Here is a 14828-nt window from a genome sequence, read left to right on the forward strand (position 1 = left end):
TTGTCTCCCATTTCTGGGGATAGACAGATATGAATTAAAATTTTATTTTTAAAACAGGGCTTACAATCATATTATCATATCGAGTTATCAAACATCAAAAGAAGCACGGCCACTAACACACAGCGAAATGACATCTTTTCAAGGAAGGAGATGTCAATACACAAAACATTACTAGACAATGCCGTTTATATTACCTACCTTTCTCCTTCGAGAGAATCTCTTCTACATGTTCAAGTTTCGATATTATTAAGAACTTTTTTAACTCCTCCAGTTGAAAACAAGACAATATGGTCTAAGCGGGTGGCTTTTGAGGACGGTGATGAGGAAGCCGTGTGAATTTTTGGTATATGCGCCGTCACAAAAATTGCTGAATAAAAACATGAGCTCATTCCTTGATTAAAGCCAACTACAATCTCCACTTTATATAGCTATGTGATTAAATGTATTTGCTGAGTGAGCAGCTCACTCATGTGATTCTGCTTTGTAATGATAGAAGCTGCTAAATGATTTCATTTCAATTGCCTCCTCACTTCGATCAGTGATATGATAATGGAATTAGATCTATCTTTGTTTTCATATATGATTTGATTTATACTGTATGCCGCATTATTGCCAAGTAAAACTTTTATGAGATTAAAAAATCTAGTTAAAAGTAGTAAAAAAAAAAATTAACAACTTTTCGAACAATCTTCAATTATTAGTAGAATTAGCTGGGGGAAAGAGACGGGGAAGATGGAAAAGCTAAGAGTGACAGAGATAAGAGTATTTTTAAAAATATATTATGAATACTTTATTAAGTTTTATAAAAGGTCCTGTGCGAAGGATGAATTAGTATAGACTTAAAAATAAGACCGAAGGGAGTCATATATATGTAGACTTTAACTTCTTGGCACCGCATCCGGGAAGACCCCTGTGGCTTTATCAGCCGCAGTAATGCTTTCTGATCATTTTGGTCATAATGACTTGGAAAACAAGCCAGCTGATGGCTAGATTAGATATTCCTATTACTTCCCATTCTAATTATAAAAGTTTATTTATAGATTATAAATAAGATTTTATAATTATATTTGGGTATCTTTCTGACGTGATTTCCACCCGATCGTCCATTTTACCACTGTCTTCAAAAGATTAGCCACTCAGCCCCTTTTATTTTTTATTTTTTTAAAAAAAGAATTGGGTTATTTGTCTGATGAATTAAAACCTCAGCCCCGCACTTTATTCCGTAAACTGACTGGCCGGGTTGTCTCCTCCAACTTTATTGACCCGCAACAATTGTTGTTATCAGTACACGCAGACCTGAGATCTTTTCTTCACCTAATGTTTTTCTTCTTTTATTGAGATATCATAAATATTATTGGTTCATGGTAAAGACTAGTCTCTCTTAAAATATAGAACAGCAACTGGTAGATGCATCTTAATAAGGTACTACTTTCAGTTTTTAATATAAAATCCTGTTTAATTTTTATTTTAATTTTAAATATAGGATTCCAATCCACTTTGTCTCATATTTATAAAGTAGCCCTTCTAACAATAATAGTTCTAGTCAATACATTTAATTAATAAAAATATTTTAGGAAAGACAATACCTATTCAAGACAAATAACTAACTCAACTTATTTCTTTAATCTCTTCAAATTAGTCAACTGAGTCTTATAATTAGGATCGGAGGTAGTATGATTTTGTAAGGAAAGTCAAACTCAGACCAAGTTTGTCACCCTGGCAAAAAAAAAGGGACCAAGTTGGTCACGTTTTGCAATTATAGAATAGGCAACCTAATAATGTCCTAAATAATAATAATAATAGTGGTGCAGAGGAAGCGGAGTAGGTAAGATGTGAGGCAATAATAAACATTTCAGAGAGGCCATTTTTTTTGTGTGAGGGCGAGTTATATAGAATGGGGACTTGCTGGGCTGGCCCTGGCCCACCCTCTGGAATCCTAGGCTCTCCCCCCAAATCTATCAATTATTCATCTCCCTCCCCTCCCCACAATTTAATTATTCTTCACTATTATTTTATGTTTATAATTTAATAATTTTCTTTTTTTAACCGGAGATAATTTAATGATTTTATTAATCTATCCATTTTATTCTATTTATATATTATGTCTCATTAAAAAAAATTACTGTTACATGAAAAAGTATAAATGGAAAATAACGAGGGGAACAAATCCGCCTTTTCGATTAATTAAGAAATAATTACATTCACATCCTCATTAGAGTTTTTGTAGTGCTGCCTCTTTCTACATACTAGGAGTAATCAAGATTATTGAAATAATGATTAATTAATGTTTCTAGGAATAAGTAAAATCTCCAATAAAAAGAATTTTCTTAAATTAAAAAAGTACGCCAATTCATATGAATTTACTTGGCCGAAAAAATTCATACCAATTTATGTACTGGTAAAGAAAATGAATTTATGTAATTTTGTCTAAATTAATTAAATATTTTATACCATACAAAATAAGTATATAAAAAGTATTTTATCTTAATTTACATATAAATATTTATGACAAGCGGACTTCGCAGGTAAAGGTCGCGTTGTGCCGTTTTCATTAAAGTCCCGCTGCTTGGCCCTGTCAGATCGGGAGGATCACCGACGGCTTCTCTAGATTAACAATAAGAATTTTCTTTTCCAATAATTATAATTTTCTGCCAGAAACCTTTGAAATTTTTTAAAATAATTTTAAGAAATTATAGTAAAAGTACCTTAAACTAATATAGTTAAAAATTATTAGTCACAATTTAACCAAATTTTTTGCTACATAGAGAAGGTACATTCTTGTTACCGTGGCATCTACATTCTAATTCCACCAATTACGATGTGAATTGGCTGCAAAAATAATATTTTCCATTAAAATCTTATAAATTAAAAAAAGAGGGAAAATAAATGTCATACATTATATTTATTTCAAAATTTTAAAAACTTCAGAATAAAATGCTTTAATTTGAACAAGATTAATTTCGGTGATCAATAAAAAAGGGACCATATCAAGATATTAATATTTAAACGCCTACCTCAATCATATATAACTACTCAATCAGTGGCGACAAAGGCATATCTTCTTGTTCAAGTCTGGAATCGACGGAGAAGCTCATTGGAACCAGCCCAGCCCTTGTGCGTTGTGCAGTCCTTCTGTCTGCATTGCTCTTTCCTATGCTTTTCAGCTTTAATCACGAACTGACAAACTCGCACAGATACCAAAAATATTAGCTTTGCCAACAACAACATCATTAGCTGTGTTACAGACATGTTTTCCTCCTCCTTCAAGTTGACTTGAAAGGAAAGCTTCGGTGCCAGCCAGTATTTGGCCCACGTGCTTCCCATATTTGCCCCATGTGCAATACTTGCTGCGAGTCAGTGTTTGTGTGTTACTCGATCTCCAAGCCTCTGTGAGATGACATGAATGATTAAGAACAGGAGGGTATGCAATAAAACGGTCCATTTTAATACAGTAACCTGACTGCAAAATTCGTCATATATGGAGATGATTAGGTGAGAAGTGATGAGATCTCATCTGTGGAGAGGCGTGTTAATTATTAGTTCAAGTTCATTCATATGAACATGCTTCGAGTGTAGCACCATTCATTGCTGGCGGACGCACACTTTGATGATATATATACATATGCATATTCTAGTTCAGCACAAGCATGTGGGTTCACACCCTATCTCTCAGCTTTGGGGACAGCGACACACTCCCTAAAATATAGCTTACTGACTCTGTGCACCATATTTTAATATGCTTTGAAAATTATATCTCTTTATCCTCCCTCTCTATATAAGCTGCTGTAACTGGCACTTGACTCTTCGATCAACACTCACTGCCTACGCTCTTGGCTTCTTCTATACAACAATGGCTTCCAAATCTGCCATTCTTCTGCTGGCCCTTTTCCTTGTGGTCGCAACAGAGGTATATGCTTCACTCTCCCAGAAACAGATTTGTGTAACAAGTGATGGGGTGGGACTGGTTTAAGTGCACTAACTTTGGCAATCTTCCCTCCTTTCTCTCCCTGCAGGTTCATTCACATGATGGCAAAGTTAAGATAAAGGTATATGATTCACTTGTTTGTTGGTTTGCTTTGGCTTTCCCAAGACTAAATTTTCGCCACACATCTTAAACAGCTTTGAGTGCTCACTCTTTAATTTTAGCAAAACCAAACACAGAAAGTGGATTCTCTGCGTATGACTGATGAAAGTTGAAGAATGGAAAACTAATCAGATCCCTGGAAGAGTGTATCAGCTACCAATATCTTTATAATTGATATGTATATAATATACGTATAATAGAAAAACATGATGTTATTTGATCTACAGATAAACTACGTGAAATCCCCCCTGTCACCACCACCAGATGCCCCACCTGTGGGGGCGCATGCCCCTCCGCAACCAGTGAAGCCAGTAACTCCTCCGCCTCCAGTCGTAAAGACCCCATATCCAAGTCCTCCGGCGCCGGAGAAGGCCCCAGTTCCACCATCACCGGTGAAGCCGCCGGTCGCGCCAGCTCCACCTGCAGCTCCGATAGTCAAATCAAACAAGGGTAAATACCAGTAACCGAAATAACACACACACACACACACAAACATACGTATGAAGCCATGAGCAATCGTTGATATTATTAGTTGTGAGTGTGTGCAAGTACGTAAATTGATATGATAATTATTGAAACTGGTTCATGGGCAGACTGCGTGCCGCTTTGTGAGTATAGATGCCAAGTGCACTCGAGGAAAAGAGTTTGTATGAGAGCATGCACGACATGCTGTGAACGCTGCAAATGTGTCCCACCTGGTACTTTCGGCAACCGTGAAGTCTGTGGCAAGTGTTACACTGATATGCTCACCCACGGCAACAGACCCAAGTGCCCTTAGTTTTATATTACATTCCATATTTTCCTCAGCTCTTTCCTTTTCAACTACATACTATGTTGTTCTCATTATTAATGATTTTTCCAGTGCTTTTCTTCGCCTTCAATTACTGAGAAAGCACCAGGTTCTTTACCGGCTGTACTGTATTATTTAAGGTCAACACTCCCTGTGTTGTCCATATCCCCATTGTTCTCAGATATCGTCCAGAAGCACTAAATTTTTCGAGGCCAATTTAATTTATTACTCTGCTTGGAAACTTCCCTTATCTCCCACAATTCTCCGTTTTTGTGAAGTTGTTGACTCTGAGAAGCATCGGGAACATTTCTCTGCTCTGCCACATCATGTGAGATTTCTTTGGAAGTCTAGTTTCCTTTCGGGGAAAAAATTGTGCAACTTAATAATGCAGCGTCTTCAATGAAATAATTACAGCTGATATAAATATTGAAGCTTCTTTTTTATTATTGAACAAAAATTATAGTCTGAGAACACTGGATCAATGGGTTGGAACATTTGGGGCATGAAGTTTTTTGGAGCCTGAAATGTTGCATGGTGGCCCAAAAGAAAAAGGGTGAAGCACGGGAAAGGCCTTTTCTTTTGGTAGAAAGGGGAAAGCTTTGATTCAGTAGTTTACGCTGCTTCCTGGCGTGAAGTAGTCAAGAAGGCCCAGTTCATGTGGTTATCCTTGCCAGAGAGGAGGGGGAAAATGAAAATTTTACATTTTTCATAAAAACCTAGCTTGATTTATTATAGTAAGTCAATTCAGCAAGACTTATGTAGAAGATATAAGAAAGTGAAAAAAAAAAATTTGTATCCACTATAACTGTTGACTATACAGACACTTTTTCACTTTTATGTATCTGACTCTCGGTTTCTTGTAGTTGTGGAAAGAAACTTAATTCTTTTCACATGGTAACTTTTTTTTTTTTTTTGGGCCAACCTTTTACATGGTAACATGCTCATGTAGGAGCATGTGAATTATACTCCATGTAATTCTATTTATAACCTTCAAATTCATAAAAGTACGTGGTTTATTCTATAAGTTTTAATTTAAATTTGTCTTAATATTTAATGTATTTTTTAATGTTACTTTTAATTATTTTTCTCTTATCACCTTTTTTATATATCCTCTTTCATTTTTTTCTCATTTATTACAAGAATATATTTAAAAATAAAAATATATTTCTAACCTATTTATAATTTTTAACTAATTATTTATTATTTATAAATTAGTTATTTGAAACTTATAATAAGAATTTGGCAATACATGACAAGAAACAGTTGCCTCTCCTTAAAGAAGTTATTAGCGGAAGATTGGGAAATCACGCGTAATTTTGCAGCCTTGAATTCTTTCCAAAAATGACTTTATATTCCTTTTCTAGAGGATTACCAACGCCTACCGAACTATTATGGAATTTATTTCGTTAACGAACAACACCCAGGCAAATTATAAATAAAACATCACAGGACATAACTGGCGTTGCTTGTAAACAGTGGACCGAATCCGGCAACGAGAACAAGAGTCTTTCGAGAGTTTGCCATGTCTGCCTGCCCCAAGGATCCTGGTATTCGCTTTTTGTTTGTTTATCCCCATCTCAATTGGGTTAAAAAAAAAAAAATTGCCTTCGACGACTTTGAGGCGCGTATTGACTTGGAAAGTCACCGAATCTTGCACTTCATTTCTGCGTGTCTTCCAGGAAATTTCGTGTGCAGTTGTTAGCTGATTATATATCGTCATCTCGGACAGCTGAGTAGTCGTCTCTTGCGAATTGCTCTTGAACATTACTGAAGATTGAGGATGACGCAAGGCACAACTCAATTGTATGTGAATATGAGCTTTTTGATTCATTTTTATTCTCAAGAATCACTTCTGCTTCTTACTCTTTCTTGTCTTTCGGTTGCAGATTTAGCAGCGGATTTGAGACTGCATCGTTTGTGGCCAGCTCTGGTCTTCTCTCCGCTCCATGGAATCTTATCGCCGACCTGAACGCAGAAACCCATCCAAACGAGAATCTATTCTGGAAAAAGCGTAGCAATGAATCAGATTCGACGATTATAGCGTTTGGGACTGCCCAAAACCGTGTCGGACCTGATTTGCTTTGCTCTTCGGACATGATGGATAACCCCTTCGAATTTCTCTGTTCCAAGAAAAACCCCTACTTCTCGCTTAATCAACCCGCAATGTCCCTCTTCAATGATCATCGACCGAGTCTTGGTCAACTAAAATCAGAGGTACGTACTTCTCCTTCATTTCGTCAATAGCCCGTGGATCCCTGAGGAGTTATGAAGATTTTTTTTCAGCGCGTTGACTTTCATACTAGACAACTGAACTAGTCAAACAAATAAAACGATGCCGAACTCGAGCAAAAGTGACTACTGAGATTGATAGTTAGGTGTCTGGGTTTTTGCTGAATGCAGATCGATCTCGAGAAACCGGTGATTGTCACTGGGCTTGGTGTTGGAGGATCAGTTGCTTCTCTTTTCACTCTGTGGCTGATAGAGAAGATGGGTTTATCGGACAAGCGTCCACTCTGCATCACCTTTGGTTCTCCACTTATCGGAGACAAACACCTGCAAGAAGCCATATCACGAAGCAGCAGTTGGAACTCTTGCTTTCTGCATGTAGCCTCTCACCGTGACCCACTGGATTCCTCCTTCATTTCCAACGATTCGTACAGGCCCTTCGGAACATTCCTCTTGTGTTCTGATTGCGGTTCTACTTGTTCTGAGAACCCCGATTCTATTTCGAGGCTTCTGAAGGAAATGAGTACCCAGAATCAAGGACCGCAAATCCCAGGATATGGAAATATTGTGGAGAGGCTCAGTAGTAAGGCGATTTGCAAGGACTCTGATGTTCCCAACATGGCTCAAAATTTACTACAGGCGAGCCTCGCTTCGCAGTTGCAGGCTTTGGGATTTTCAAACTCACATTTGTCGCAGGTATCGCAACCCGAATCTGTACTGGAAATATAATGTATCGTGCACTTTTAGAAGATCTTATCTCTTTTCTTTCTTGAGAAAAAATACTGGACTTGAATATTAAAAAGTGAGATAAACTGAATGAAAGAATGATGTAAAGAAAATCCAGTTTTTGATGGCAATTTTGCCTCTTTGATTGCCCTCCTCCCACTGTTTCTGAGGCGGATGGTGATCAAGGAGAGTAAGGCATGTTAGTTTGGGTTGTACTCTTGTAATTGTTACGTGTTTTCCAATTATCATTCAAAAAAAAAATCCAGTTTGAATCTAACCGGGTGTTTCTTTGTCAAATTGGATGTGTCAGAACGATCTGGTGAAAGATTTGGAGAGGCACGAGCTGCTGCTGACTCTGAATAAGAGGAAACGGTTTATCCCTGACAAGAGGCTGGATGAAATGAAAACGTATATGGCCCAACTGGAGTGGTACAAGAAAATTTCCAAGAATCGGAGAACAGGGTACTATGACAGTTACAAGAACGATTGGTTTCCAAGGGACCAGGACGTTCTCATGTTCGTCAAGATCCTCAACAATTACTGGAAAGATATGGTTGAAGAGGTAGAGAAGAAGCCCCAGAAAGAAGTTGGAGTTTTTCGTACCCGATGGCTCTATGCTGGGACTAATTACAGGAGAATGGTGGAACCATTGGACATAGCCAAGTACTACAAGGAGGGAGGAGAAGACTACATAAACAAAGGAAGATCAGAGCATTACAAACAGCTACAGAAGTGGAAGGAAGAAGATAAGAAAGCAGAGTCGATAAATAGAAAGAATGTGCAATCTATATTGACGATGGATTCGTGCTTCTGGGCACACGTGGAAGAAGCTCTCATTTCGCTGCGAAAATGCAAGGCTGCAGGGTCCAGTGTGGCAGAGAAGCAAGAGGCGATGAAGAGGTTGGAGGAGTTTGAGGAGTATGTGTATGGGTTGCTGAAGAATTATACAGTGTCGCCGGAGATTTTCTTGGAGGATAGCAGCTATATGCGCTGGTGGAAAGATTACAAAACATTCAAGGGAGCTTCATATGACTCCCGACTGGCCAACTTCATGAAGAAACATGCTGCGTATGAGAAGGGTGAATACGATTTCTCCCTTGAGTAACCGGCTTCAAAATCAACTGGGATCGCTCACCTCATTCCACTTTGAACTTATGTCGTATTCCTTATTTCTTCCGGTGGTTTTAAGGTGATATTTATGGTATGTTAGACTGAGGGATCTTCCTGTGTGTGGGTGTGTGTCATTGTCTGCTTTGATTGAATAATTCCATACCCCGACCAAAATTATTTTGGTATGCTATATAGAGAAGAAAGTATAGGAGGGCGGCGTCTTTGTTGAAGGTTAAAGCAAGGAGTCAGTGATTAATAGTAGAGAATGCGAAGACGGTGCAAAAAGATGTGTTCATGGGCTTCACGGTTAATGGCAATTGTGACAGCATAGAAGCTAAGAACATCAGTGACAGTCCGAGGGCAGGAGAAAACCCTATGCTCTTCATTTTTTTTGGGGGGGGGGGGGTTGTCTGCTGTGAATCATGGATCCAGAAAGCCCAAGGCCCAAAAAAAATGTAGAATCGTTTTATATGTGGACCTTGTAATTTAATATATTCAAGTTTATCTATAACAAAGTGTTATTATTATAGAATGTGATATATGATATGAAGTGATCAAAGGAAGAATGGCAGTTAGGATGCTGGAAGGAGAATGATTTGAGGATTGGCTATTCAAGAAATTATTGATGCATGCAGAGAGGGGTAGGATGTATTTAGGATCACGTTTGTCAAAAATAAAACCCCTCTAATTTTGGCAGAAGCAACTCTCTTCAATAGCTTTTTGACAGATGTATTATTATTATTACTAAAAAAACACGTACCTTAGTTATTGCTATTCACTAACGTTGGTGATAACTGAAATATAATAAGCCCAGCAGAACCATAATGGAACCCACTCTCATCATGATTCATGTCACCCTCTTAATTCCGTCACATTCATCGTACGCCTATATATGTGTGTGTGAAAAAAATTATCATCCTCTTTTAAATTTTGTACATTTTGTCATGGTTTTTACAAAAGCTATGCTTTTCCACTCCGACATCCCATCTCCCATGAATAAACAGGTCCAAAATTTTCTCGGATCATACCTTGCACTTATTACATTGGTCACACTTCTGGTAAAAAGAGTTTTCAATCATGTTTTATTAAAAAAAATTAAGATGTAATTATTTTTGTTGTGCGATTAGATGTAAAATAAAAAGGGCGCGTCAAATGGGAGATATTAAATATAGTAAAAGTGAATTAAATTAAAAATAGGATGTAATTTAATTTAGGCATTAGGCATGAATCATATTGGTGTGGAGTGGGCAAGAATGGGTACAGAGGAGAGACCCACCGCCCGCGGAACTCCAGCACCGAAAACCGCGTCCCCCGTGATCAGTGCTCCCCCCTACGAATTCATCCTTCATTCCCTTTTCTTTTCTGTACAGTGATTGTAAATCCATGTGCTGTCCTGTGCCCCCTCTGCCTCATTCTCTCTCTCTCTTTTTTGGAAAAAAAAAAATATTTGAAAATTTCAAAATCACGGATCCATAAATTCCCTAATTTATGCAAAACAATTTTAATGTCTTAAACATGTATATTTCTTAATATGACTTCATATCTTACTTTCCTTGTTTAATTTTCATGTTGGATAATCCAGGGTAAAAGACAAAAAATTGAACTTCTTATAAAATAGTGAAGGGCATTTTTTAATACGTAGGAAAATGATACTTAGCTTTCGGAAGCCCGAACCTTACACTTTCTTTGTAACTTCTTGGGCAAATCCAAACAACTTTTATTTTTTCAGTATTTTTATTTTTCAAATAGAAATTGATATATGGAAATATAAAAGCAACTAAGCAGCTTATACATTAATCTCACAGGCGTTAATGTAATGCTCAATGGCAACATGGAAACGTCAACCTTGTCATGGATACGGTAAAAAATGGGGCTCATAGTTTCATGATCAATAACTCGAACGAATTTTCTATAAAACCACTGAAAAAATAAATCAATGTAAATTGATTTAAAAAAGAAAAAAAGAAAAAGGAAAATTACATCTTATTATAAAAACTATAATAATGGGATCTATTAGAAAAGTATTTTTGCGCCTCATAAGATAAAACTCATCTTATAAATATTTTACAACGAAAATATTTCTTTTAAAATCAATGCAACCCGGCACTTAGTTTTGACACCACATATATATGGGTCTTGAGATGTAATCATGAATATGATAATTTATTTTAAAGTTCTTCAGGCCAAATATTTATTTACAATTTCTTAGGTCATATAAAAAGTATGCCGGGCGTACTAGCATTGAGCGACCTTTTTTTTTTTTTTTTTTGCCGCAAAGGCGGTGTCAAGGGGCGTTGGTTCAGAGTAAAAGCCTAAAATGTGGGCAGAGATATGCAGGGGCCGAACTTTGGTACTCTTTGGAGTTGCCCTATTGTTTTTTTTTTTTTTTTTTGGGGTGACCAGCTGCCATATTGTTTATTTACATGGATGGCATTGATTGATTTTGGAAAAATGCGCCGATATCCAGCTAATGAGCATTGAGCAAGATGCGGATGCTGTGCAGAGAGCGCGTTTCCCCCTCCCTGCCCCAGCTAATTATTTTCCTCCTCTCCGCCCTCCTTCCCCCATTACTTCTTGGGAGCTTCCTCTTCTGTCACTGCTGTTACCTCCCCCTATGGCCGCCTCCATTCTCTTTTTATTCCTCGCTTCTCTCTCTTTACTTCTTCTTCCCTCCCACTCCAAACTCTCCTTGGACTATTACAGCAAATCCTGCCCCCAGTTCCCTCACATCATCCAGGATACCATTACCAACAAGCAGATCACCAGCCCTACCACCGCCGGCGCCACCCTCCGCCTCTTCCTTCACGACTGCCTCCCCAACGGCTGTGACGCCTCCGTCCTCATCTCCTCCACTCCCTTCAACAGGGCTGAGCGCGACGCCGACATCAACCTCTCCCTCCCCGGCGACGGCTTCGATGTCATTGTCCGCGCCAAGACCGCTCTCGAGCTCGCTTGCCCCAACACTGTCTCCTGCGCCGACATCCTCGCCGTCGCCACTCGCGACCTCGTTACCATGCTCGGCGGCCCCTACTACAATGTCTACCTTGGTCGCAGGGACGGCCGCGTTTCCATGGCTTCCACTATCGAGGGCAATCTCCCCAGACCAACCATGCCAATGTCGCAGATCATCGAGATCTTCTCCTCCAGAGGATTCTCCGTCCAAGAAATGGTGGCCCTGAGCGGAGCCCACACCATTGGATTCTCCCATTGCAGCGAAATCAGCAGAGATATCTACAACTACAGCACCTCTTCCCTTTACGATCCTAACTACAACCCTCGATTCGCGCAGGGGTTGCAGCAGGCATGCTCAGATTACAAGAAGAATCCCACGTTATCTGTGTTCAATGACATAATGACCCCCAATAAGTTCGATAATATGTACTTCCAGAACCTCCCAAAGGGTCTGGGGGTTTTGAAATCGGATCACGGGCTGTACAACGACCCGAGAACGCGGCCGTTTGTGGAACAGTTCGCAGCGGATGAGAACAAGTTCCTTCAGGCGTTTGGACAGGCAATGCAGAAACTGAGTCTCTTGGGAGTGAAGACCGGACGGAAAGGAGAGATCAGGCGAAGATGCGATCAAGTGAACTGATGTTTGAGTTGAAGCCATGGGTATGCGGGGAGAGTAATATTGTTAGTTTCGAAATTAATCCTTGGTTGCGAGCGTCAGACGGTGATAATTATGTTCTCATTCATATATCTATCTGTGAAGTTGATATTTCTAGAAGGATCAATTATACATCCACATACGTAGTTACTTAGTGTGAGCCGGTTTAAGCTGTTGGTCTTTAAATGCTTTTCGATCATCTCCAACTGTCATGAAGTCCAATAAAGCCCTCTTTTCCCTGCTCGTGTGGATCCTAAAAGTTGGGATTTGGGTTGACTGTCAATGATTCTGCGTGATTGATGCAAACCACCATATATATTAAATCTTCATACTGAGACGAGTAACTGCGCCTAAATGATGGGAACAAGACGATGGAGAAAATTTAGTAATCCGAATTTTGGTTTGAGAATATACTGCCTGTGCGATTGCGAGTAGGTTGAACTTCACCGCTTTGGGCGTCTGAGAATTGGTGTTTGTAAAGAGCTGGTTTTCAAAGCTCACGCATGAATCAAACGAAGGTCTGTGTAGTCATTACGCATGATGTTAATTAATCGCTTCTTTTTCCTGTCTTGTTTGCCGGTAAGAGCAATGTAGGTGTAATACTAATTGGTGCATGATCCGTGATGAGTTTTGTTGAAGGTCAGAATGGTGAGTTAGAGTGGAATTTTGTGATGGCGGGTTAGGAATCTTGAGACCCTTTTGATAATCCCCAGGGCAAGCGCCCATGTCAGGGTGATGCTTCTTTTTCTTTTATGAGTCTTGATGCCCCACGATTCATTTTTCAGTTGTCTTCTCATCTCATTGCTTTAAGTGAATTTATAATCTCAAGTTCCCAAATGGGCGGTATCCAAATTAAATATAAAAAATAAAACAGTTTAAAAAAATATATTTTAACGATAAGGACAACACTGCCCTGCTTAAAAGAGACGCTGACTAGAGCTGGTAATACGGGCTGGGCCCGCGGGCCCAGCCCGCCAGCCCGCCAAAATAAAAGGCGGGCTTGGGTTGATGTTTTCCCAGCCCGTCACGGTGCGGGCTACTCTAGCCCGCACCGCTTTTGGCCCGCTCTGCCGCGGGCTAACCCGCTAGTTGGCGGGCCAGCCCGCCAGCCCGTTTTTTTTTTTTTTACTTTTTCTGATTTTTAATACATTATATGATATAGTTAGATGATTTTGACCATTAAATTTCATATGGACACTACCTCATCCATATCATTATATATATAATTAATTAAGCACTTCATATATATGTATGGTTATATGAAGAGCACTATCCATCTTTTATTTTTATATCTATTTGTCGTTAGTATGCACGGCTTCATAAGATTAGATAAATATGTGATTTTCATATAGTCATACATACACACACATAAAAGATTTACTTAATTAATTTGGATAAGAAAACTAGTTAAATTAATTATTTATAAAAAATATATATGTTAGTTTTTCTTAAATTTCTTCTAATATTATAAATTAATTCTCTCTTTTTTTTATTAGGATCCATTACTCAAGTTTAAAACTCGGAGCCTAATTTCAACATTTTAAATTAGGCTTAACTCATACTAATATAATAAATTTTAAAAAAAAAATTTAGGCGGGCTCGGGTTGGCAAAATGCCAGCCCGCCAAGGTGCGGGCTACTTCAGCCCGCACCGCATTTGGCCCGCACCGCGGCGGGCTGGCCCGTATCCGCACCGCCAGCCTGCTTTCCCAGGTCTAACGCTGACATTGGATGCTCCTTTTAAAAATAGTTTAACCCAAAAATAAAGCATCAGCTGTCCTATGTTATGGGGGTGTTTGGATAAAAATAAAATTATGGTTTTAGAAGTAATTTTATGATATACGAAATAAATACGTGAAGGTGTTTATCTTGACTTGTAAAAAAATACTTTTGAGAAGTATTTTTACAGCTTCTCAAACACCTCCTGTATCATTATATGCAACTTTTTTATCAATCATTTGGACTTCCCAACGATGCGGCCTTCATTTCTCCTTAATTCACAGGGCAAAGAAGCCGGTTAAAGTGAGGGCGGGAAAGAAGATTCCTTATGGTTGCCCAAATGAGGTTGAAGACCCAGCCTTCCCTGTGACCCGAAAATAAAAGCATCTCTGTTTGCCTCCCAAAATCCAAACAATCAATTACCTCTAATGCACAGGTATGTGTCATTGTAATTTACTTTAATAGAAATAATTCATTATCTCCAGTTTTTTTTTTTTAAAAAAATTTATGTCTTTCTCACTTTTATATTCTTTCAATTTATCGACAGATCACTTTTCTTCTCTTGCT

The 14828-nt window shown here is 38.6% G+C and overlaps 3 protein-coding genes across 4 annotated transcripts; all 3 read left to right on the forward strand.

The window, feature by feature from the left end:
- Positions 1 to 4290: 4290 nt before the first annotated feature.
- On the forward strand, positions 4291 to 4862 carry LOC114735172 (gibberellin-regulated protein 14-like). The gene is made up of 2 exons (XM_028922848.1): positions 4291 to 4534; positions 4678 to 4862. Exons 1-2 carry the CDS (start codon positions 4291 to 4293, stop codon positions 4860 to 4862), a joined length of 429 nt encoding a protein of 142 aa, XP_028778681.1.
- Positions 4863 to 6360: 1498 nt separating this feature from the next.
- On the forward strand, positions 6361 to 9632 carry LOC114735149 (senescence-associated carboxylesterase 101-like). Of its 2 annotated transcripts, XM_028922820.1 has the most exons (5): positions 6361 to 6421; positions 6554 to 6677; positions 6761 to 7088; positions 7275 to 7796; positions 8137 to 9632. In XM_028922820.1, exons 2-5 carry the CDS (start codon positions 6655 to 6657, stop codon positions 8929 to 8931), a joined length of 1668 nt encoding a protein of 555 aa, XP_028778653.1. In that variant the 5' UTR covers positions 6361 to 6421; positions 6554 to 6654; the 3' UTR covers positions 8932 to 9632. The 2 variants fall into 2 exon arrangements, with proteins under 2 accessions (XP_028778653.1, XP_028778652.1); XM_028922819.1 differs by lacking the exon at positions 6361 to 6421 and having other exon boundaries at positions 6448 to 6677.
- A 1756-nt stretch (positions 9633 to 11388) lies between these two features.
- LOC114735159 (peroxidase 31-like) lies at positions 11389 to 13284 on the forward strand. Its single transcript, XM_028922830.1, has one exon. It carries the CDS (start codon positions 11407 to 11409, stop codon positions 12526 to 12528), a length of 1122 nt encoding a protein of 373 aa, XP_028778663.1. The 5' UTR covers positions 11389 to 11406; the 3' UTR covers positions 12529 to 13284.
- Positions 13285 to 14828: the final 1544 nt, after the last annotated feature.

Source organism: Neltuma alba, unplaced genomic scaffold (assembly GCF_004799145.2).
Source record: "Neltuma alba isolate B1F8T4 unplaced genomic scaffold, ASM479914v2 tig00013179_pilon, whole genome shotgun sequence".
NCBI classification, from domain to species: Eukaryota; Viridiplantae; Streptophyta; class Magnoliopsida; order Fabales; family Fabaceae; genus Neltuma; species Neltuma alba.